General features: G+C 47.5%; 1 protein-coding gene across 1 annotated transcript in view; it reads left to right on the top strand.

Annotated features, from left to right (window-relative positions):
• Positions 1 to 9,822, top strand: part of LOC133348865 (smoothelin-like) — a 60,924-nt gene extending 51,102 nt beyond the window's left edge. Inside the window, exons 9-11 of the mRNA XM_061561928.1 lie at positions 1,592 to 1,706; positions 3,067 to 3,218; positions 8,714 to 9,822. Coding sequence (XP_061417912.1) covers positions 1,592 to 1,706; positions 3,067 to 3,218; positions 8,714 to 8,870 — 424 coding nt within the window. The 3' untranslated portion in view covers positions 8,871 to 9,822. The remainder of the gene's footprint in view (positions 1 to 1,591; positions 1,707 to 3,066; positions 3,219 to 8,713) is intronic.
• The last annotated feature ends 16,393 nt before the right edge of the window (positions 9,823 to 26,215 follow it).

The raw sequence follows: 26,215 nt of genomic DNA, 5'->3' as shown, positions 1-26,215 counted from the left end.
TGCATCTACTCCAATTCATCAGCAACTCAGAAAACATGCATGTGCCCGGCACACCACATCCTGTACTATCTCTTGCTATGGCTATGCCTACGAGTCACGTGCCACCTACTGCAGTCTACCAGCGACCAACCCAGAAACAAATATATATTTTCAATGAGAATCTAAGCCTTGGGATGCTCCCAAAGGTTTGGATTTCATTTCTATCCGTGTATATTTTAGTGCCTATACTTGGTGTGAAATTCACAAGGATTGATTGGACTTCGCAAAAATTACCTGGCACTGGGAGTCAGTACCGGTCCTGGTGGGACGTTAGTAGCCAAATTTGGTACTGACCTCTCCACCACCACCACCACTCAAGTGTCCCATGCCGTCATTGCAAGCGGGCTCATTAGTTGCCACCACCTCAGCTATTCAACAGGGACTTACGAAATACGAGTGATTTGCCTTTTTTTGGAAACGGCCCTGGATAATCCAAATTAAACACTTTCTGCACACGTTGAGAAAACCCGTCACAGCTGAAGCATGCGTGCAACTCTGGACACAAATAGAAATAAAGGGCCGTCCATAAATGACGTCACGCACCTAGGGGGGGGGGGGTGGTCAGATTTTTGTGACGATGTGTGACGAGAGGAGGGGGGTCAAAAATCGTCCAAAATCGCGTGACGTCATTTACGGACGGCCCCTAAAGACACGCAGAGGTGCAACTACTCGAATCCGCATGCCTCGCGTGCGTGTCATGTGACCATCACATTGCCACGTGCATTGCTTTCAGCCTTGTTTAGACCACCAGCTCCGATGAGCCGAAGGTGTGGCCGTGTTATTATTTAGAGAGCATTGCACGTGCATTGTGGTCACGTGACACAGACACAAGCCATTATGGGGGATCGTGCATTTGTCGTGTTTTTGTTGATATTCGCTGAGCACAGGCCAATAACTTCACACGGCCAGTAACATAGAGCACGATAATAACATGCAATAGATAAAGAGTTGACACGTTTCTTGAATTGAGCGAGGTTATTTGTTATGTTAAGCCTTTCCCGTTTCGAGATGACTGCAAGTTGTAGGGTGGGTCCCATTCACCGCCGAATCTCGGAATGCACAAGCAGCTCAGCGTTAACTTCATTTAGAAGGGCATAGCGCTGTTATTTTAAAAGATAATGTGCTCACCGCAGAGAACTGTAGAGACACGACCATACTCTACGATAGCTCGCATCAAACTGTGCCACAGACCCTCCCGCATGACCCTGATAAAGTTAATTTTATTTGATTAAGTTATTTTATAAAGTTCTTTTATTTGAGTTTCCCTTCCGCACTCGGAAGAAAAACTGATGACGTACACGTATACGTATGTATGTATGCTTGTACGTCATCGGAACAGGAAAGGGTTAAGAGCCCGGGGGAAAAAGAAACATTGGGAGGTGGAAGTCCGCAGTCGAGCGGTTGGCAAGGGAAGGAGCAGATTGTGAACACACCTGTTGCGTGTCTTTGTTGCTTAAACGGCGCCGTACCTCGCTCGGTAACTCGTGCCACCGTCATCGTCGTTGTGACGACGTTGTGACGTCATTGTGACGTCGTTGTGACGTCGACACAGACTCGGGCCCGGCGGCCAGGGAACACCGCTCCAGCGCTCGGCCAGCGTGATGTCTCCCGGCAACGTGATGCAGCTGACGCTCGAGTGGTGCAAGACGCGCACGGAGAACTATGCGGTGGGTAGCCCGTAGCTCTGTTCCACGCTGGCGTCCGTCTCTCTCTCTCTCTGCGCCAGCCTCGATGCGTTACCCGGCCAGTAGCGTCACGAGTGTGGGGGCCGGGGCGTGCCTTTGCAAACCCCCCTCTTGGCCAAAGCTATGAGTTGGGATCTCCTTGACAACCGCCACGAAATTTAAATTTCGATTTAAAGCTTTCGTGACTGCAGGGATTCATATTCTTGGATCTTTCGGTAAAGTCACGTAGAAGGGAAATAATAAAAATAAAACATAATACAATTCTCACGACGTTTCGGCCATAACACAAGCAGCCATCAGGTGAAGAACAATAGGATGCTGTCTTTCCGACAGCTCTGTTCTTCACCTGAGGACGGCTGCTTGTGTTGTGGCCGAAACGTCGTGAGAATTTTATAATGTATTGTTTTTATTATTTTATTATTTCCCTTCTACGTGACTTTACCGAAAGATCCAAGTATATAACCACCACGAGATATGTTTGTAACAACAGTGTAAATGAACTAAAACTTATTGATAACGCGGTTTAAATGTAGATTTCACCAAAATCCTTTCATTTAGTTCCACGTAGAATTTTTACTTAATTAGAGCAGTCACGTAACATTGCAAAGAGGTAATACGGAGCTGTAGTGGGTGAATTTTGCGTAAAGACGGAGAATCCCGATGGCATTAAATGTTCGAGACCCTGAGTGTCACGATGTGATTAAGAGGAGGCCGTGACATGTAATAGCCTAAGTGCGACCGTGCGAGACAAATCAAATATTGGGGCCCTACCTGACCAATTGCCACACCCCCTGAGCTGACGATGCAGTTACTGCGCCACTGGTAGCCCCGCGTTCAGCCTCGGTTGTTATCGCGTCAAAAAGCCACTGCAAACTAATAATTGGTTTTTTACCCTTCTATCTGGCAACAAAACTGACACCTTTTTTACAAGGAGTCATGTTTGCATAGACCACAATACCTGCAGTCATAATGCAAACAAAAAACATAACTATGATAATATATGCACTGTCCTTGAAGTTGATTGATCCACACCTGAGACATCTTTCCTTAGAGCCTAGTCTCACATGGGTTGGATCAGATGAGGCCAAAAGGCGCACAACTCAAAGACAATGCACCATCAGAGTGGACCAATCAACTTCAAGGACAGTGCATATATTATCAGAGTTATGTTTTTTTGTTTGCATTATGGCTGCAGGTATTGTGGTCTATGCAAACATGACTCCTTGTAAAAAAAGGTGTCAGTTTTGTTGCCAGATAGAAGGGTAAAAAACCAATTATCATATTTTTTACTGCCAAATGAGGTTCCAATGGTGCCACTGCAAACTGTCGCCGTCGTCCACAGAACGTGAGCGTCAGGAACTTCTCGTCCAGTTGGTGCGACGGCATGGCGTTCTGCGCCCTCGTGCACAGCTACTTCCCGGAGGCGTTCGACTTCTCCGAGCTGAGTCCGCAGAACCCGCGGCACAACTTCCAGCTCGCCTTCACCTGCGCCGAGTGAGTGCCCCGCGCTCCTCCTAGCAATTGACTCGCGAACAAGGATGTAACTGCGCCGCGGTGGCGAGACGTTAACTACCTCGCCCGGTATACAGGAGGTCGTGGGGTTCTTGAAGCTGTACTTTCCCTCGAACGTCCCCTCCCCTTGTGCTCTGCCCTTTTCTAACTTTCCAGTCCCCCTTTCTCGAATGTTCCCTCACTGTATTTCCCTTAGCCAATCCCTGTCCTTCCCCTCGAATGGATCCCAACCGTCGCCTCTGGGCTCCACTCTGTTTCCCGCCTATTCTCATTCAAACCTTTTCCTCCAATCGCTTCAAAAGCCTGCCTGCCGACCAATCCCTGTGAAGGCCTCTTTCAGCCAATCGGAGACCTTCGTCTATCTTTGAATAACCGTTAAGCTGCACGTTGTCTTGGGGATATTTTCGGTCATTACACATACATCGAATCGTTTATGTGATAAGAAATTATATTCGAGAAGAGTTAATTGAACCCCTGCAACCATTGCGGGGTGATACAATGCATCGCATGAACAACATTGTTGAATGCAATTCCAACTCCACATTGTGACAATTCATCGAACAGCAAGGGGAGTGAATCGTTTAGGCCAATCTTACGACAATTCATACGACTCACCCGTTCATTCAGTAAGTCACGGACGTCTGTAAGTATTCAGACAGCGTGCTTTTTGTTACTATTCTTTTAGCTCCACCCCCTCTCCCAATACGTTCCATTCATTGGCTACCACATTCTGATAAGCTCCCCCCCTCTCCTCCCCCTTAACTTGTATTTAAGAACTTGCATATCGGAATCCCTGCCTCACTTGATACAGCAAATCTGGCTGTGACGGTCCCACCTGATGACGGAGACTTGTGTTGCCTCCGAAACGTCGTGATTTTTATTATTTTATTTTTATTAATTTTAATTTCATTTTTTACCTACGTGACTTTACCGAAAAAACTAAGAGTATGAATCCTTGCAGTCACGAAAGCTTCAAATCTAGAATTAATATTCTTGAATGGTAGTTTGTCAGCTGTTCCAAACTGTTGAAAGTTGCATTTTATTGTGGTTAGGAGGATTTCTGGGCACCAGCGGCCAAAGTGAAAATTAAAATAATTTTTTTGCAAACTCTACCTGGGGGTATTTTAAAAGTGACAGCAACAGGTGGCAACGCACTGCCATTCGGAGTAAATTGGAAGAAAAAAAAGTGTAAATTAACTGTGAAAGATTAAACAGGGGGAAAAATGCTTAATTAAAAAGAACTATAATTGCAAAACTATATTATTTTTTTATTCTTCGGGTCTTTCGGTAAAGCCACGTAGATAAAACAAATAATAAAAATAATAACAATATCACACTATTTGTTATTACTTTAAAATAATAAAAATAATAACAATATCACCCTATTTGTTATTATTTTAATTATTTTTTGTTATTTGTTCTATCTACGTGGCTTTACCGACAGACCCAAAGAAGATGAATTCCTGCAGTCACGAAAGCTTTAAGTCAAGATTCACATTAATTCTTGCAACGTAATTGAACAAGGAAGAAAAAGCATGCACACACACACGCGCGTATGGGTTACATGCGTTCGTCTGTAGAAATATGACATTCACCACATCACCATCAAAATCATCATCGACGTGAAACAAACCGAGTGTAGGCCACGATGAGACCATGGGCCTCGGATATCGCCCTTGCCCAGGAGGGTGCACCTCAGCCGGTAAAGCCAGCACACCGAGGGGGGTGTCTAACTAGTGCCGGTTTGTGTCTCCCATTGATCAAGTTGGCTTCTTTTCAATAGGGCAACTTCCAAAAACAACAATTAACTTACGGCCACAACTTGATTTGAATGATATATATTGTCAACTGTATCGAGGTTTACGTTTTTATGTTTAATGATGTTACGGAGCGTTGGGTAGCAGATGTGCCCAAACAATTTACTGGACTAATAGCAACACAACATTGTATTAATTTGAGGTCATAGTGCATTTTTTTAAACCAGAGTTATCATGCATCCCTCACCCCATTACAGACAGACAGCTATGCATAAACACTTTCAACTTCAGTCGGATGGCATTAAAAAAAGACATTACATTGATTTACAAAATTATTATTTTACAAGGTGAATCTTAAAAAAACCCCGTTATAATTAAGGATAATTTAATGTACCGGCCTTGGCTTTAGCCCTCTGATCACCCCTGTTGTGGAGCCCTGTCCAATTAAGCCATTTGTTTGGTGTCACAACCTCTGCATTCAATAATCTATAAATGTTCAGCATTCTTAATTCTCTATTGATCGCGTGGGGGGGGGGGGGTCAAGCACAACCTAGAGCCTTAGACGAATGAGCATCGCACAACCATCCATTATGATCTCAAACTACAACGTGCTGTTGTTTTTCAACAAACGTCTCCCACGACCACAGTAAAAGTTGAAGGCGCAGCCCTGCAATTTCTTGCTGACGCCACTGCTGCCGGAAGGGCCTCCACGAGAGCGAGCCTGAAAGCCCTAGAGATGCCCCTCTGGGCGGTGGGGGGAAGGGACATTTTGACCTACTCTTCGAAACTACCCACTCCTTACCAAACAAAGACAAAGATGATAATTGGTTTTTTTACCCTTCTATCTGGCAACAAAACTGACACCTTTTTACAAGGAGTAATATTTGCATAGACCGCAATACCTGCAGTCATAATACAAACAAAAGACATAACTCTGATAATGTGCACTGTCCTTGAAGTTGATTGGTCCACACCCGAGACAGCTTTCCTTAGAGCTTAGTCTCACATGGGTTGGACCAGATGACGCCAAAAGGCACACAACTCAAAGACAATGCACCATCAGAGTATGAGAGCTCGGGGCAAGCATCTACACTATGGGAACCTCATTTGCCAGTAAAAATATGAGATCCCCCGTATAGCATTAACAGGCTGTTGGGGCAAGTGCTGCTAGTGAGCACCTATGAAGGCGAGCACGGCACACGAGGGGGTGGGTGGCCAGCACCACGCCCGGCCGCCTTTGTCTCCCACTCCTTATGACCTTGTCGGTCTGCTGGATCGACAGTAGCGGGGGGGGGGGGATTAAGAAACAGCCATCGTTTCAACTGCCACGCTGGGAGATCGAACCGTCAGCCTCTCGATTGAAAGTCCAGGGTACTAACCACGACACCGATGTGGCAGCTTCCCATAGATACAGAACTGTAGTAGCAATGATAACAATAATTATACTCGGGCCAATTATCAAACAACGCCTGAGCCAAAAAAAATTCGATTTAAAGCTTTCGTGACTGCAGGGATTCATCTTCTTGGTTCTTTCGGTAAAGTCACGTAGAAGGGAAATAATAAAATAATAAGGCGAAGAACAGGTCTCTCGAGAAGACAGAGTCTGTCTTCTCGACAGACCTGTTCTTCGCCTGAGGACGGCTGCTTGCGTTGTGGCCGAAACGTCGTGAGAATGATTTTATTACGTTTTATTTTTATTATGTTATTATTTTCCTTCTACGTGACTTTACCGAAAGAACCAAGAAGATGAACGCCTGAGCCAGTCGCGACACTTTATATCCGGGAGGTTTCCTGCATTTTTGACGTTTGGGCAACCAACACCATGAACCGAGAGGGCTTGGCTACACGTAGGGAAGAAGTCGAGTCACCCCCCCAGAGAAACCCACGGCTCGTGTGAGTGAGGGGGGCTAACACAGTCAGCCGTGGGTGGCCCGTCCGTTACGGCACGCACATCAGCGGCGCCCCCGGCAGCACGGCCCACCCTTCAGCATCGGGCGTCCGATATTTGAACCGCTGTAATTTTGTTTTTAACCAGCGGTCACATTCCCCTTCGCTTTGTCGGGTTTTCAAAGGCCACGGACAGGGAATGCCGAAGCAGCAGAAACACACGTTGTTGTGTTTTTAGGGGTCCGATTTTGATGACTCTCGCTCGCTCGCTCCCACATGGCTAACTCACGTCCGCTGGGCTCGACCAAAGTAAGCTAAAGAACGACGGAGACGAGACGCCTACCCCTACCACAGACAGAAGCATGGCCATGACAACAGCAAGACGTAGACTGAGATCATTTAGTCGTGTTGTGAGAGACTTCAGCGCCAAACATGGCAACTGCCTATATACATGTGTGTGTGTACTCTCGATATCATGATAGTGCGTTGTCTTTGTGCTGTTTGCCTTTTGGCGTCCTCTGGTCTAACACCGTTTGAGACGAGGCTAAAAAGAAAGCTGTCTCTGGTGTGGACCAATCAGTTTCAAAGACAATTCATCATCATATACCTCCAGAGCACGTTTTATGTTTGCATGTTCACCACAAGGATACGTGGTCCATGCAGACATGCTTCCTTGAAAAAGGTTTCTGTTGGGTATTTTAACATCTTAACACAACGGTTTTATTGCCAGAAAGGGTAAAACCCATTCTTATATTTTGATACTGGCAAGGGAGGTCCCATTATGTTGTGGTTTCACTCTTCAACACACCGGTGGGCTAAAGCAGTGAATTATTTGTCTTTTGTCAACGTGACACTTTTTTGCTGATTAGCCGTGTCGGGTGGTTGAGGGTTACGACACATTTATAAATAACGCGATCTAACCCGAAAATGTTTATTATGAATAATATTGGTCGCGAAAGCCTACGTGTTAAACCCATTATGTGTGTACTGTACGCATATCCAGTGCTGTATAAATGATTACTCGAGTTCGCCGATTGGCCCATTCGGTAATAATTGCAACGCTCCCTCGCCCCAGCGTTTAATAACGAAGGGTGCCCTAAATGTTTGACTGCTTTCGCCGAGCAGACTCAGGGACAGAGTAAATGGGATCTAATTCTAATCTAATTCTAATCTCATTTATATTTATAGAGGCGCCTTCACTCAAGGCGCTCTATAATCCAGAAACTTGCACCTTGGCTAAGAATGATTTAGGGTTTATTGATTTCAGCAGGAAGGGTCAAATAATAACAACAACTTTCGACAAATGTACGGTAGTTATATCGATATATATTTTAAACACACTTGCTAAACACAGACCCAAAAGGCCACATGAAACCTCCACACCGAGACTTGCCAACCAATCTAAAACTAAACTAAACGATTGCATTTTACCAGGTAAGGTCCACTGAGCTATGTAGCTCTTTTTCAGAAGCGACCTGGCAACAAATGATAGCTCAACGAAGTGGCTTATCACGTGGAAATGTATAGCAGCCAAACGCCCTAAATGCAGGATGTTGATTCTAAATATGGAGGGGAAAACAGGAGGACCCGGAGAAACATCCACGCGACCACAAGCAGAGAGAGAGAGAGAAAGACATGCAAACTCGAAATATACAACAGGCATCAGGGTCAGGATCAAACCCACGACCTCCTGTATACCAGGCGAGGTAGTTAACATCTCCTAGCCACCGCGGGTTAGTGCCGTCTGAAATCCCCGACTAAATTAACGGTACCGGTCATCGCTCACGCGTCACACCCCCCCCTCCCTTCTCCTCCTCCTGATTGTCCTTGCAGGCGTTTGGCCCACTGTGACCCTCTACTGGACGTGGAAGACATGATCATTATGGGCAATCGGCCCGACTCCAAGTGCGTCTTCACGTACGTGCAATCCCTCTTCAACCGCCTCCGCAGGCTGGAGCTACTAACGAGGTCCGTCAATCAGGGGAATTAGGGGCTTCGACGGCGACGACCCGCGCACGTCAAGCTGCGACGTAATTGGGAATCTTTACGGCAAAGCGCGGCTTGCCGACGAACGATGTCGCGTTGCTCCGGTAACAGTGATGCGGGTGCGGCGCGCGGGATGCGCTCGTTCGGGTGGGATTGGGGGGTTGTGGTGACTTTTGCGGTTGTGGCCGTGTAGCTCTCCCCGGTGTGTTATTCGGGTCACAGCAGCGCGTCTTGTTGTTTTGGTTGTTGTTGTTGTTGTCGTTGTGGTTGTTGCTGCTGCTCGGTGCGACGTCCCGACGCTCCGCTCCACGTGCTGGAAGGAGCTCCTTCAGTTCGGCGAAACGTCGGACATCATGCCGAGCAACACGCGGGGCGAGCCCCCGAAAACACGACAGGAGGGTGGTGACTTTGGCGTGTTGATGTTTTTTTACGGGCAATACGACTCATTAGCGCATGGGCCAGGTGTGGCACTACCACCAGCCCCCCCCCACCCCACCGTATCTAAACGTATAGTGTCCTGCTATTCTACAGACTTTTCAATTGGGAGGTGGCTAAAACGGAAATAATTCTGTATCCCAGCCACCCACACACCCCCCCCACCAAAAAATAAAAATCAGGAGAAACCTGGAGTATGGACTATTCAGTTCTCCCGGCATGTGGAGCAAAACGTCGGACATCGTGCCAAGCAACAGCAAGCGTCACAACCCGAAAACACAGTGGAGCTGGCCCACTCTCTCGTTAACGACTGTCAAATTATCCCATTTCCTAAACGTATATAAGTGGTGTATGTTTGTGTATTATATAGGCTATATGAAATGAACGTGAATACATAATATATGTATAAAATAATGATACAAATTACAAAGCAATGTTTTCTGTTTGTGATTTGCAAAAACTTTATATGGTAATATTTCTTCACTAAACTTTTTTTGTAATAAATGTCGCGGTTGCAATTATTATACAGTCGGTGTGTTTTCGGTTTTTTCACGATGTCTCATTTGCCATATCACAAATATGTATACACGTAAAAAAAGATTACCCATTCATCCTCATTTTATTTCTCTCTGTGGCTTGTGTTTTCCGAAACTGTTATGAACGTTTGAATCATAAATCCGACCAAAACACTGTATGCCAAATTAGCACTCCAAACTTTTGCACAGTGAATATAATAGCTGGGCAATTATGTTATCGTTTCAATATTATGATTGTTTTGTAATTGTTTTCTTAGAATACGTACTACTTTTTTTTACCCGTGACACACCACTGGATGGCGAGTAGAGTCAGCAGTTCAACAGGGCAGCAGTGACATGTCAACTACCTCGCCTGGTATTAAGGAGGTCGTGGACTCTGATGCTTGTTGTATCTATGGCAGCGGTCGGGAACCTATGGCTCGCGAGCCATACATGGCTCTTCCGGTGACGGCATATGGCTCCCAGACAATTTAGAGTTGAAAAAAAAATCAGTTTGGAACTGATTTTAAAATGCTTGCGATATTACTTAATATTACTTAATAATACATTTTAAAGTAAACAGAAATTAGTTTTGAAGATAAATTTCACGGCTCACGCCTGCATGAAGCTCAACCTCACCACGTATGAACCAGACTACAAGGCCATCAGCAAAACCACGCAGCACCAGAAGTCGCATTAAAAGTAAGACATATTAAATTTATTATACGTTAAAAATACTATATGGCTCTCAATGAAATATATTTAGAAATATTTGGCTTTTATGGCTCTCCCAGTCAACAAGGTTCCCGACCCCTGATCTATGGAGTGGTGACACGGAAGTCACGTGAGTTGCAGGAATCGAGAGCTGATTTAGAAAGAGAGATGTGTGTGGTTTACGAATTCAAGAATCCTTTCGGAAATCGCGCACAGCAATGCGTCTCGTGTGTTAGAGAACAGCTGTGAAAGAGAGATAAATTACAGAACTTCTCCCCCCCAACAAAAATCCTTCAAGTCACCTTTGTATCACTTGCACCACAAGGGGCACACGCTACCACACACTGATAGAACGTCGCTCGTTACGTGGCAGAAACATTCTCAAGAGCTGGAATTGAGCCAAATCAACGTTTGCTGAATAATCAAACGTAATTTGATGTACTCCTTGGTTCTTTCGGTAAACTCACATAGGTAGAAATAAGTATAACCCGTAAAAACAAAGTTTTTCACTATAAATCCTTTATATGCGTGGCGGCTAGAGTCCTCTCGTCCTCTGGCTTGAGATGGCTGCCACCTATGGGTCAGATGATTGTCTGCCAGTATTAAGCAATTGGTAATTAAATATTTAATTTGTTTTCCCTAAACAGTGTAACATTATGGATTTTATTTTTTCACGAACATTAATTGTCTCGCACAACGAGTCTGTGTGCAAAATGTCAGCTCGATTGGATCACGGGAAGTGGGTTAAAAAACGACCGAAAGATTTGCACGTCGTAAGCAAGCAAGCAAGCACGCAAGCAAGCAAGCGAACTTAATATAAAGGATTTAAAAATAACAACAGATTACGACGTTTCGATCGCCACACAAGCAATCGTTTCTCCCACCCGAAGTCTTCCCACCTGAAGACGATTGCTTGTGTGCGGCGATCGCAACGTCGTGATCTTTGATTTTTTCTACCTTGCGTGACTTTACCGAAAGAACCAAAAGAGTATGGATTCCTGCAGTCACGAAAGCTTCAAATTAAGATTGTAATGTGATGTCTTTGTGTGTGTGTGTGTGCATTGGTGACCCATCAGTGAGCATGAAATTCGTTTTCGGCACTTTCAAACGAAAAGTCGCGAGCGTATCTCTACTCGCTGAATCTGGTCACGAGAATTCTTCTTTAACATGCCGGTGAGCTGACACGAATAAAACGCCCGCACGCCCGCGTGATAATTCAGTTTGCTTGGCCCGCCAGGTGGCGGAGGGTTTTGACGACACAGTTTGGCCGTCAGCTCAGAAGCAGACTTTCTATTTATACTGGAGGAAGCCAATGAGCTATGATCCTCTTTTTCACGGATGTCCAGTCGGGGCGGGTAAGAACGTTACAGCAACAAACACGATACATAAACACGATAGGAGTGCAAAGAACAAGAAGGTTAAACACGTTTAACACGCAGTAGGCTTTCGCGACAAATATCATCCATAATAGAGGTTTTTGGGTTCGATCGCGTAAATATATAAATGTGTCGTTAAAACCCGCCACTGGCGAAGCGTCGTACTCAGATTGTAAATGTTGTGGCTTGGCTCTCCAACATACCGGTGTGCTGTACTAGTATACTACACTATACACCCCACTATACACTACACTGCTATACACTACACTATACACTACACTACACACTAGTGCTGTACTAGTGACAAATTGGCCACGTTCTGTTTACGTGACAACCCTTACTAGTTGGCTGTGTCGGGTGGTGGCGGCTTTAACGACACATTTATATATTTACGCGATCTAACCCAAACAAGCTCTATTGTGAAGGGTGAAACATCACCCAAACACATACAAATACGACACTAAACCATCCCCATCCTACCAGACAAAGCCCACGGACGTATTAACTTATTGTTTAAAAGAGACCTGGCCACAAATGATAGCTGAACAAAGTGGCTTATCACATGGACATTTATAGCGGCAAAATAATCTGCATAGCCTGAACGCATTACATAGTGGCCTTACGCAAATATCAATGACATTGGCAGCAAAAAAACCTTACACGACGCGTAACGTAAACCCGGTTTAACCGGCCAGATTCGAACCACGGGATATCTTGGCGATGCTGATCCGATGCAACTGCGCTCCGAGCCAGCTGGCCACCAAGACAGCTCTACAATCTGTATTTACGACCAGTTCAAAGTGCCGGAGAGCTCGGCCGCTGTGACCTCCAGCGTGACCCTGGCCACTCCCAACGCATACGTCAGGAGAGGGTCGCCGCGTGCGCACAAGTCACGGGGCACGCGGTGTGACGTTCATTGGAAGTTTGTAAACTCGTGGTAGTGCGTTCCACGCAAGAAAGTTGACCGCCGGGGGAGGGGGAGGAAGTTCCTTCCAAGATCGTTCAGCCTTGACAGTGACGACTGGCTCCCCCGTCATGTGTTGAATATTTATAACGCTGCGTGAAGCATATCTTCCAAATATTGCTCCGGACCAAATAACATTTTGAAACAAGTTTGTGGAGTGTCTCCAACATTTTTGAACCTGGAAAGTGATTACAGTCTAGGGATGAAGACAAAGATCCCCCGTATAGCCTAACAGACTGTTTGGGGCAAGTGCTGTTAGCAACCACCTATTCAGGCCGGCACGGCACACAAAGGGGATGGGTGGCCAGCACCACGCCTGGCCGCCTTTGTCTCCCGAGTGGTAATGTTTACACACCGCACCAGGTACTCATTTAAGGCTGAATCGGCCTAGGGGAGGCCCAGAACCAGTTCAGATAATCGTCGCTCGGTGTTGGCCGTGAGCGGCAATCGAACGCGGGTCGCCGGGTTCGTAGCGCAGTGCGCTAACCGTTGCACTACTGCTCCCCATGGCATGAAGACGCACAGACAAACACACACAAACACTCCCGCCTGGTCTGTTTACACATGCAAGGCCAACCATCTGCAAAAAATAACTGAAGTCACTGCACGATGGGGAAACGATGCACAGCGCTGTTCGTAAACGTTTACGAACGTTAGCGCGCTTCATCATTTACGCGCCGCAAACAACAACGACGACGACGACGGCGACAGCGCTGACGCGTGGCGAGGACAAATAAAGCGACGAGAGTTCACGTCACCGTTATGGTGCGGGGATGATCCAAGAAACTTTCCCCATTAGGTCGGCGAGGCCCCAGACCAGACCTCTCGCTCGCCGGCGCCACGGCGAGGTGGCGCCGATTTAGCGGGGTTCCCGATTCCATTGCGTGGCACGACAGCGGTGAAGCACGTGCTAGCGGGGTGAAATGAGTGGGAAATATCACGTCATTCACGCCACGTTCGCCAAATGGATCGATGGGTATACCTTAGGCGGTGTCAATATTCAGATCTGGCTCACTGACTAAATTGATTATTTGCACTCTTATGGTGTCTTTGCATCGTTTGTTCTTGTAACGGTCTGACCACGTGCCCCTTACTGGACATCTGTGAAAAAAAGAGCTTTATAGCTCCACGGATTCATCCGGTATAAGGAAAAGTTCCGTACGTCCGCGCGGGGAGATGGAATCGAACCGGTAGAGTATTGCACCCAGAAGTCGCAAACGGGTTTTTATTCCTTACCCGTACCTGTACCCGGCCGGGTACGGGTAGGTGGGTATTGGGTAGGGTACGGGTATCGGGTACCCGATTGCGACCTCTGATTGCACCGCGGTAACATCGATTCGTCCGCTTTGAACAAAAGGCCAAACACAATTTACTTTAAAAGTGCTTTTAGTGAAACGCGTAAAAAAATGTTGAGTCAAGCCCCCCCACCCCGAAAGATGCTGCCGAAGCGCACAACAGCCCCATATAGAACAACGAGCACGCGCTCGTTTTCCATAACAGAGTGACGCTGACGAATAACTGTTTGGTGAAGAGAGGACACGGAGCGTAAAACTTGGCCTGTGTTTGGGTAACGCGGAGCGAGCACACTCGTTTTTGCTCTCTCGCCATCTAAGGAAATTCTGCCAATGGAAAGACGACCGGCCACCTTGAACGGAACGCAGCCGCGACGCTTGTAACAGGGAAGGCGCGGGGTTTGATGCCCGGCCTGACGCCTGCTGTGTATTTGGAGTTTGCGTGTCTTTCTCGCTCTTCTCCCCGTGGTCGCGTGGATTTGTCTCCGCGTCCCTCCAGGTTTTGTCCGCTACACATTGAGAAACAACTTGCTGTTTGGAGCATTTGGCTGATATGCATTCGCACACGACGATACGCCACTGCGTCGGGCTGTCGTTTGTGATAGCTGGGTCGCTTCTGAACAAGAGCTACATAGCTCAGTGGGGCCTTACCTGGTAAAAGAAAACACAGTTTAATTGAACAGTTTAGCCAATTTCGATTTAAAGCTTTCGTGACTGCAGGGATTCATCTTCTTGGTTCTTTCGGCAAAGTCACGTAGAAGGGAAGTAATAAAATAACAAAAACAAAACATAATAAAATTCTTATGTTTTATTTTTATTATTTTATTACTTCCCTTCTACGTGAATTTGCCGAAAGAACCAAGAAGAAGTTTAGCAAATTCTCGAGCGCAGTGGTGGCACCAGGCATGGACAAAACAAAGAGGAAAAGGTTCGGGCCCCAAGAAGCTCAAGGGTGCCCCTTCACGGCAATCTCATCTACGTGTACGTTCATAGAGCGCCTTCACTAAAGGCATTTGACATCGCTGACAACGCGGTGAGCGAATAACATTATTTAGATGGCAGGAGCGTAGAAGGATTGAGGAATGAGTGGCAGCGATATAGGGGTTACTTAGGGATCATGAAAGGGTTGGGGAGGGACAGAAAAGAGTGGAGGGGCGGTGGGGGATGGAAGGGGAAGAGAATGGGCGATTGAGGAGAGGTGAGGCTTTAAAAGAGGAATGGAAGGAGGTTGAGGAGGGGGCCTGCTTAATGGAGAGGTGCAGTGTTGCGTCTATGGGCAGTGCTCAGTCTATGGGCAGTGCTCAGTCTATGGGCAGTACTGAGTCTATGGGCAGTGCTGAGTCTATGAGTATTGTTGAGTCTATGGGCAGTGTTGAGTCTATGGGCAGTGTTGAGTCTATGGGCAGTGCTGAGTCTATGGGCAGTGTTGAGTCTATGGGCAGTGCTGAGTCTATGAGTAGTGTTCGTCTATGGGTAGTGTTGAGTATATGGGCAGTGTTGAGTCTATGGGCAGTGCTGAGTCTATGGGCAGTGTTGAGTCTATGGTCTGTGTTAGTCTATGGGCAGTGCTGAGTCTATGGGCAGTGTTGAGTCTATGGTCTGTGTTAGTCTATGGGCAGTGTTGAGTCTATGGGCAGTGTTGAGTCTATGGTCTGTGTTAGTCTATGGGCAGTGCTGAGTCTATGGGCAGTGTTGAGTCTATGGTCTGTGTTAGTCTATGGGCAGTGTTGAGTATATGGGCAGTGTTGAGTCTATGGGCAGTGTTGAGTCTATGGTCTGTGTTAGTCTATGGGCAGTGCTGAGTCTATGGGCAGTGTTGAGTCTATGGTCTGTGTTAGTCTATGGGCAGTGCTGAGTCTATGGGCAGTGTTGAGTCTATGGGCAGTGCTGAGTCTATGGGCAGTGTTGAGTCTATGGGCAGTGCTGAGTCTATGGGCAGTGCTGAGTCTATGGTCTGTGTTAGTCTATGGGCAGTGCTGAGTCTATGGGTAGTGCTGAGTCTATGGGCTGTGTTAGTCTATGGGCAGTGTTGAGTCTATGGGTAGTGCTGAGTCTATGGGCAGTGTTGAGTCTATGGGCAGTGTTGAGTCTATGGGCAGTGTTGAGTCTATGGGCAGTGCTGAGTCTATGGGCAGTGCTGAGTCTATGGGCAGTGTTGAGTCTATGGTCTGTGTTGAGTCTATGGGCAGTGTTGAGTCTATGGGCAGTGTTGAGTCTATGGGCAGTGTTGAGTCTATGGGCAGTGTTAGTCTATGGGCAGTGTTAGTCTATGGGCAGTGCTGCTTAATGTACAGGAGACGTTAATTCCAGTGGAGGGGTGCAAGGAGGTAGAAGGGCCGAAACCGGGATTGGGTACAGGGAGATGGAGGAACAGACTTTGACTTTTAAACACTTTTAATTGCCCCCAGCAGAAAAACACTGGAGGCGATTTCGATATGAAATACACAAAGTCACCGGCAAACAAATTAATTCACCTTCTGAAGCGCTCGCTCGTCACCGTGGCATGCGCGATGACCACCACAACCACGCGACTTTTCTTTCGCGCTGCTTTTAGCGCCATAGCGCGTGGATTTGTAGCGATGGAGGAACAGAGAGAGAGAGAGACATAGGAGATTGGGAACGAAGAGGAGAAGAGAGGGACACGGAAGGAGATGAGAGAGGCGAGATGATACGCGTGGGTAACCATCTAACATCAGCTCAAATCGAGGGAAACCATTCACCTCTCTGCCACATTCTTGGTTCTTTCGGTAAAGTCACGTAGAAGGGAAGTAATAAAATAATAAAAATAAAACATAATAAAATAATTCTCACGACAGAGTCTGTCGCCTCGACGGACCTGGTTTTCACCTGAGGACGGCTGCTTGCGTTGTGGCCGAAACGTCGTGAGAATTATTTTATTATGTTTTATTTTTATTATTTTATTACTTCCCTTCTACGTGACTTTACCGAAAGAACCAAGAAGATGAATCCCTGCAGTCACGAAAGCTTTAAATCGAAATCTCTGCCATCTCTTTATCTTATTGGCATTTCTCTTATCTCGCCTCGACAAAAGGGGTGCGTTTGCGAGCCCACGAATTGCCACTCGTCAGGGTCTTCGTGTTTTGAGAATCAACTTTTTGTTGTTCTCTCTTTGCATTGTCATGAATGTGTAGTGACGACAGGGACGGTTGAGCTTGAGGCAACTTACGTAGATACAGCGTATAACTGAAGAGGTAGCGGCCTCTTCACCCGTTTATTAACAGTAAGCACTCCCAGGCTAGCTGCCACCCGTCCTCTCAAGGAGACGACCTGATCTTGCCCTGGCTAGGCACAGATCCCGACTACCAGCCACACGAATTCGACCCTCAGAAGGACGTCGACCTTGGCGGCTCTGGCTGGTCGCACCGCTGGCTTGCTCTGCCAGGCCCTTAGAAGGACAGCGACCAGAGGAGTTCCAGGGACTAGCTAAGCTGGTCTTCGATCTTCACTGGCTATTCATCTTGACCCGTTCCCAACGTCTGCCTCGAGCTCTCTGGCTCTCCGCCATTTATAACAACTTGCCACCGAGGAGCGGGGCTGTGTGGGATCACAGCACCCCCCCCACAGCCCCCCAGGGTGGTAACCGTTTGCGGACGTGGATGTGGACACCCCTGTGTAACCGTACGTTTTCCTCCCGTAACACCCCTACAAATGGAGCGGCCGCGAGCGGCCGGCTGACATCACATTTAGATGCCACGTGTATATTATCCAGTCAAACGAGCACCACGAAAAACCCCACCGCAGATGCTTTTTTTGTTTGTTTACACTTGTTTTTACATGATGAGTGTACTACTGCTGGCTCAAAAAATATCATTAATTGCATAGTTACACCCATAATTGTGAACGTGGGCAAAAAAATGTATACTCAGTGGGTTTGTTCGACGCTTAATCGGTGTCCACATACCAACTGGGGGGTAAGCAAACAAAAACACACACTCCATGTCACTTTAATTATTTTCGACAATATATTTAAATACACATTTTCTATATTCGATATCCGTACAGCCATGAACAATCACTACAATAAATGTACACGACGTGTGTCAACAGCATAACAACCCCGCCCCCCCCCCCCCTGTCGGCTACGTGCTCGCGGCAAGCGGCTCACAACCCGTGCCGCGATACAATCACCATGAGACGTATCCAACAAATAGCGAATTCCTGAGCGCGTATGCAAGGAGGTCCACCTTTGCCAAGCAATAAAAAACACACAACTACCTCTAAACAAGGCCAGATCAGTCCGGGGAGACTTTTTGTTGATTAGCCCCCCCCCCCGCCGCCCCCATCCCCCCCAAGTAAAAAAGGAGAAATAGCACGGATAAATGTTGGGGGAAGGGGCAAAACCGTAGGAAGGCCTTTCGTTACCCTCGTCTCGTCCGTATGTCGCCGCGGTCCCAAGTTCGATTCCCGCTCGCGGCCAGCACCCAGTGACGATTATCTGAGCCGGTTCTGGGTCTCCCCCTGGGTGGGGAGACAAAGGCGGCCGAGCGTGGTGTTGGCCACCCACCCCCTCGTGTGAAGTGCCGGCCTTCATAGGTGCTCACTAACAGCACTTGCCCCAACAGTCTGTTCAGGCTATGTATGTATGTAAGCACCTATACAGGAGATCTTTGTCTTTGTAGGGGTGGCGCTACCGCTATGAGCTCGGTGACCAGAATTCGATTCCCGCTCACAGCCACCAACAACAGTGACGAATCATCCGAAACGGTCCCGGGCATCGCTTGCGTCGACTCGAACCTTATATGAGTACCTTGGTGCGGTTGTGTTAAAACATCGCGCACTCGGTGAGACAAAGGCGGCCGGGCGTGGCGCTGGCAACCCACATAGAGGAAGCCCAAAGTCACCAGGGAGACGTAAACACGGGGCTTGGCAGCGCGGCGAGGAAGCGTGCCGGGTGAAGCGTGCCGGCGGGAAAGAGGCCCAAGTGAGCGACGGTCCCCGCGCGGTGCGGCGTTCTTCGTGGAGGATTCAACAAAGCGTTTGGGGCTTTGGTCAAATTCTGAGTGGTCACATTGCACGCTGGCAGCAGTAGCGTCACAAGCGTGGAGACAGGGGTGCCTTGCCCCACCCCCCCCCCCCCCGACAAACCACCGTGAGATTTGTTTTCAATAACAGTGTCAAAGAACAACAACGAGAGCACCCCTACAGCGTTAAATGTTCGAGACCGTGAGCGTAACGAATCATGCGATTAGGCAAGAGGAGCAGGCGATATGCAATCGCCTAGGTGCGACCGTGCGAGACAAACACAATATTGGGGGGCATCACCGTACCGATTGCCGCACCCCCTGAGCTGATCATGTCGTGACTACGCCACTGGATGGTAAGCAACACGTTCAGGAGCTAAAAAATGCCACCGATGTCGAGGCCTGCTGATCACGGCGTGAAGGAATCGGGAGAAAGAGAGAGAGAGAGTCTGCGTGATGTCGCTCCATTCCCCCTCCTTGGCACGAGCGCAGGCCTACGTCGGTCTATCATACGGTGCAAAGTTTGGGTTGCACGGCCACAATCGATAATGCTGTAACAGACGCACTTGGAAATCATACATTGAGAAGTTAGAGGCATAAAAAAAATATGAATGGGCTTGGGCAGGACGCGCATCGCTAGATAGGGTTGATGGCACGACGGTTGGTGGGAAATTGTGACGGCGATGCAGCCGCGGAATGGAACACATTCGAGAGAAACTGGCGTCCGTCGAGGAGATGGAGCAATGGCATCAGCTGGTTGTGCAGGTGCTATGGGTGGATCGTTACGTGGTAGAGCCGTGAGAAATGTCGACAGCTTGGGGAGACATCCACACCATGGGCAGTGACGATGACTGGGAGGTGATCATTGATATCGCCACTCACCGCATTCCGTTTAATCAATGGATAGCATCGCACTCATGAACATTATTAACATTAAATTTCGATTTAAAGCTTTCGTGACTGCAGGGATTCATCTTCTTGGTTATTTCGGTAAAGTCACATAGAAGGGAAATAATAAAATAATAAAATAAAACATAATAAAGAATTGTCAGAATTGTATTTTATAATGTTTTATTATTATTTTATTATTTCTCTTCTACGTGACTTTACCGAAAGAACCAAGAAGATTATTAACATTGCTATTCATTGGGACTCACACAGGCTTGCCGGGGATTTTGTAGCATGACTTAACCCCGTGACCTTTGGCCCACATCGGGCCCACTCCGTGACCTTTGGCTCACATCGGGCCCACAGTCTCCAATCGCTGCTTACGATGCCAGCTCCTCAAATTCCCCCCCCCCCACCCCTCTAAAAAAAAAAGAGTGGCATTGTTTCAACCTCTCAGTGTTCGTCGTGTGTGGCACTTAGGATGGCGAATAAATACCCAACAGGCTCAAAGACACGTGGGACATTGAGCAGAAATGACCTCTATCTCATACGACCGACCGCAGGAAAGCAAAACATTTTTTTTCCACGGATTAACAAAAAAGATGCAGATAGGATCGTATCTGACAAACGCACGGCTTGGACACGGCATACAAGGACTATCACTTTAAACAGTCATTTCCCTTGCCAGTATGTGTTTGTTTGGTCGTCAGGGAGGGAGCTGAGTGACACAGCACAACAGCTGTATGATCTGTCTTCTCATTAGGGCAGGGGGGGGGAGATCAGCTTTCTCTTCGGTTTGTCAGCCTAAAGAAACACGAGACACTGTGTTTGTGCCCTGCGCGGCAAGCTTTTAGCACCGTCAGCTGACAAGGGGCGACGCGAGTAAAATCCCCACTCGATCCGCGGCGGCTCGAAGGCGAACGGTCCCGAACTCCCAAAAGCGAAACGCGGCCGGGCCGCCTTTGCTGAACCCAGCGGGGGCTTTGCCTGGTAGGATGGCGATAGTTCAATTTGTGTGTGTGTGTGTTGTTTTCATACTCTTTGGTTCTTTCGGTAAAGTCACGTAGGTCTGAAATAAATCACGACGTTTCGGGCACAACGCAAGCGCCCGAAACGTCGTGATTTATTTTATTTTCTACCTCCGAGTATGGATTCCTGCAGTCACGAAAGCTTCAAATCAGGATATTGTGTTTTCGTTTGCCCCTTTCCTGTACTTTAACACTGCCATCGTGTTTGTGCATTGGTAGCGAGTCCAACTAAGTTGCAGGCGTTGTCTTGGGAGCAACACGTTTTATTACACTCTAAGCACAACATACTCCAGGCTATTAACACAACATACTCTTGGGTGGTGACCACCCAACTAACCATGCTACCGCGGAACTATACACAGTTCCGATATCCCGGTCTGGACCACCCCAAAATAAAACATGCTTCAAATCGCTTTAAACTATTGTCATTGTAGTGCGTATTTAATGTGGCGCAGCACTCTGATGTTGTAGGAGAAAACCTTTTATTAAAAAGTCTATTTAATTAATTTTGATGTGACGTCACATTTCTTACCCCCCCCCCCCGTCACACATCGTCACAAATGTCTGCCCCCCCCTCTAGGTGCGTGACGTCATTTATGGACGTCCCCTTAACCAGCGCGCTCACCCGAGCCCCCACTAGGGCTGGTACTATACCCCGGGTGTACCCACAACAGCAGACATCCCGCCGTGGCCTCGCAAGCCCGGCACCACACAGGGTCATTCCCAGTCACTACACTTCGTTTTTCTTGGATTTTTCTGTTTTTTCCTGAATTTTTTTGTTGCTTAACTGCTGCCACACTCATATAACCATCGCCGTGCCCGTTGTTGCGAGCATCGGTGGACAGAGGCCGTGGGGTTAAGAAACTCTCATCGCCGTTGCAACCGCCGCGGCGGGAGACCGAACTGACCAGAGGGCGTTCGGCGCGCTGACCTTTGACACCAAGGCAGTGTCCATGCCCACCTAACCAAACTATATATTTTTTGATTTGGCCATGTAAGGCCCTACTGAGCTATGCAGCTTTTTTTTTCAGAAACGACTTGGCCACAAAATGATAGCTCAACGAAGTGGCTTATCGTGAGGAAATTTGCAGCGGCCAAATGCTCTAAACGCGCGTTGATTCTAAATGTGGAGGGGAAAAAAAAGGAGCACGGGGAGAACACGCAAAGTCCAAATATACAGCAGGCATCAGGGTCGAGATCGAACCAACGACCTCTTGCATACCGGGCGAGGGAGATAACATCTCGTCGCCACGGTGCCCTGAGTTCGCCATGGAAACATTTGCGAGGAAGACTTTTAGACTTCGCGCAAACTTACAAAAATGTTTTACTTGAAATAAAACGGACATTTAAAAACAAAAAAACTTTCCTTCACGTTTTGTTGTTGTTGTTGAGTGGGTGGGGTGGGCTGGAGGAGTACATGATGTACGGTGGAGGTGACAGTTAAGAGTGGAAAGTTGTCTATATTTAAGCACGTTCAATAAATTACATAAAAAAAAATTATCCTGACATACACAACAACAACGATCCACGGCCCAGGCAGTCGCTTGTCGTTTTAAATTGGCCGTATATATTTTTTTTTGCCGGAATGTTACAATCCCAATTACGTTGCCATTTATGAACCTGCTATTTTAATTGGCGGCGGCACAGACCGCCGATGGTTAGCTGTGCCAAAGGGTGACAGAGCAACGTCGGTGACAACAGAGTGCAAACGTGGAGCGATTTCACCAAGAGAGTGTGTGTGTGGATGAAACTCAAGCAGTCGTGCAAATCCAGACACTTAACTCCAGCAAAGCCTCTGTCGGTTTAACGAGCATAGCTCAGTAAATTCTGCACTTTGCATTTCTTCACCATTTGAACCTCCTTTGCCAGTAGCAAAATATGATAATTGTTTTTTTTACCCTTTTATCTGGCAACAAAACTGGCACCTTTTTTTTACAAGGAGTCATGTTTGCATTGACCACAATACCTGCGGTCGGAATACAAACAAAAACACAACTCTGATAATGTGCTCTGTCCTTGAAATTAATTGGTCCTCACCCGAGACAACTTTTCTTAGAGCCTAGTCTCACATGGTGTTGGATCAGATGACGCCAAAAGGACAGTGCATACATGATCAGAGTTGTGTTTTTTGTTTGCATTCCGACCGCAGGTATTGTGGTCAATGCAAACATGACTCCTTGTAAAAAAAGGTGTCAGTTTTGTTGCCAGATAAAAGGGTAAAAAAAACCAATCATCATATTTGCATTCTTTTTAAGGAAAACGCATCACACGTTTCTTGCACACAAAACTCATATCTACTTACATCTACATCAGCTCGAGCCTCCGGTAAATCACGTGACTCATGTGCGGACACCCCCCCCCCCCCCAATCTGAATCCCTCCCCTCTCATCTTACCTATTAATATCTGTCTGTCTTTGACTAAATCAGCAAAAGCCTCCGGTAAATCACGTGACTTTTGTGCTACAAACCTCCCACTCTAAATCCCTGCCCTCCCCCCGCCTCCTGTGAAAATTGCATCGAGTCCCTGATGTAGCCTCATCCGTCTCCCAATCATCATCCTCCCTGGCCCTTTGCTCTCGTTTTGCCATTCATTTTCCATAATTTTCCTCTAATTTCCCATTATATTGTGTTCTCTATTCCCTCTCCCGTCCCTTTATCCTCATCCATAAATTATATCCGTGACTCCACTCCCTTTCCTGTGGCGTGCCGCAGGTAAAAGTTGCTGGTTCCAATAGTTTTCCAAACTTTAATATGGATTTCTGTGTGCTTTTTAATTATTACTACGGGGGTTAAAAAAAGAGTTTGTGTTTACGGTCATGCAGGTTTTTTTTTCAGGCTGCAAAACATTTAATATGTGTAATAACTAATAAGAATCAGCAGAGTTCTGGAATTCAAAAACTTATATTATGAATAATATTGGTCGCGAAAGCCTACGTGTTAAAGAGTTCTTGATTATTAAACAAATGCCTCCTTGACATGGCTGGCGGTAGAGCCGCAAGAGTTTACACCAAAAGTGCCGATTGAGCAGTTTTATAAGCAGCTCAAAAATATACCGAATCCAGCAATAATCAGCACAGTGTCAGTAATTTAAGTAGTCAACTGCCACGCAAACTTGTGCCAATTAGCAAAGTCACAAAATAAAATCCTGCTTTTGGTCATCAAATTGCGGAGAAATTGCCGAAGAGAAACATCAACAGGATAAAAGCACCCGAATTCCGTTGCATCTCAGAAGCTAAGCAGTCGTTGCGCCTGGCCAGTACTTGGATGGGTGACCACCGCCACCAGGGCTTGGCAGGATGTTGAACTTCTTTTACACCCAACGTAGCCAACCGTGCTAATCGGAGGTGCGGGGGAAGGACAGAGCTTTCAATGGAGGTGATTTCAAAGTGCATTGCTCCAGCGGCTTCCTAATATCGGAAGAGGCGTTCCAGACGGTCGCAGAAGTGCATCTGAAAGCGCGCGATGCGGTGACCCGTCAACGCAGGTCTACTGTATGCGAACCAACAACACAAAATCATATTCCTAATAAGCTTACACGATATGGAAAATTGGCTACAAATCTTCGTCGCGAATTATGGCTACATTTTCAATAGGGAAGCAAAAACTCGAGGCGCATTTTTGTGGCTTGTAGTGCTTGAAAGCCGTCGTCCGCGAGCGTAGCAATATGCACCAATTCAGTTCAACGTGATGCAACAGTGGAAGTCTGGAATATGTCATTTCCATAGAGTCAATACTCTTGTGTTTGTGCAATTCTTGTGGTTGCGAGCCTAACTCGAAACACGTGGACGACGAGCGGAGTCAGCAACTGCAAGAGGCGGGACCACATTTAGCTACATCTGCAACGACATCTGCCCGACGTTGATCGCCGCAAGCATTTTCATCATCATCATCATCATCAACCGTTATCTATCCGCTGCTGGATGAAGGGCTCTGCAAGCGAGCGTAGCGAGGACACCTGGAAGAGAGCCAAGGCCGAAGAGGGTTCATCTCAATCTGCCACCGCATCTCGATGAGACCGATCTTCGCAAGCGTGTCGGTTGACACCGCACCATCACGATGGTTCATCGTCACCGCAGTCACTGTCAACAAGTATGATCGATCTACTGCTCTGTACGAGCCTTCGCCCTCTGTTTTTCTCTCTCGCCGCCTGGCGATGTGACAAGCAATCTGGGCTCAACAAGGGGTGACCCAGACGAGTCCATCATTCTCCCGCACCCTTCGATCAGCACCGTTGGCTAGAAATTTCAACGCACATGCACAAAAAAACGCGGCACGAACATCTGACCGCAAAGCTGCCCCCCGCGGCCTCCCCCCCCCCACCTCTCGAAATGTTCCTCGCTCTACGCGGGTTCGGTTCGTGCGATTTGGCGCTGCGCACGCGGCTAACCTATTTCTACCCACAATTCGCTATACGTTGTTTAAATTCGCTCCACATGCGGCTATGCGGTCGGACGTGGGACAACACTGTGCGTGCACTGTGTGTGTGTGCTGTGAGTGCTGTGTGTACTGTGCGTGTACTGTGTGTGTGCTGTGTGCACTGTGTGTGTGTGTACTGTGTGCACTACTTGGCAGGCAGCTGTACCCCCTTGTGCGGTTTCGCTTTGTGCGTCCTATTTTTGGAACGCATCTACTACCACCGCCGCACGAAGCGAGGGAGACTTGCAGTGCTTTTGCACGTACGGATGCATGTTGACCTTCTTTCGCACCGTACGTAGCCAAGCCGTGCTACACAACAAAAGCCCTGGAGAAACCCGGAATGTCGACTATTCCGACGCACGTGACACAACACACGGCCAATCGATCCCCCGCACCCCCCCCCCACCACCACCGCCTTCCTCCCTCCCCCAACAACAGCGCCGGGAGGCGGCCAAGGACGAGTTCCAGGAGCCGGTGCCAACATTCCGAATTTGGTCGCAGTCATGTGATGCAGGGCCCTCACGACTGGTGGCTACGCAGCGTCTCCCCTGTCCCTTTAAAAAAAAAATCTGTCATCATGGCCAAGGGCCTTGGTGCCACGGACCAAGATTATGATGACAAAACTGTGATATCATGGGACTTCCATTGCCAGTACCAAAATATACTAATAGGGGTCTTCCCCTATCAGAGTATTGTTTTTGTTTGCATTTGACTGCAAGTATTGTGGTTAATGTAAGCA

This window comes from Lethenteron reissneri, chromosome 28 (assembly GCF_015708825.2).
Source record: "Lethenteron reissneri isolate LAM-NWPU_2019-01 chromosome 28, ASM1570882v1, whole genome shotgun sequence".
In the NCBI taxonomy this organism is placed as follows: Eukaryota; Metazoa; Chordata; class Hyperoartia; order Petromyzontiformes; family Petromyzontidae; genus Lethenteron; species Lethenteron reissneri.
Note: the sequence above shows the minus strand (reverse complement) of the source record. Positions and strands in the feature narration are given on the sequence as shown.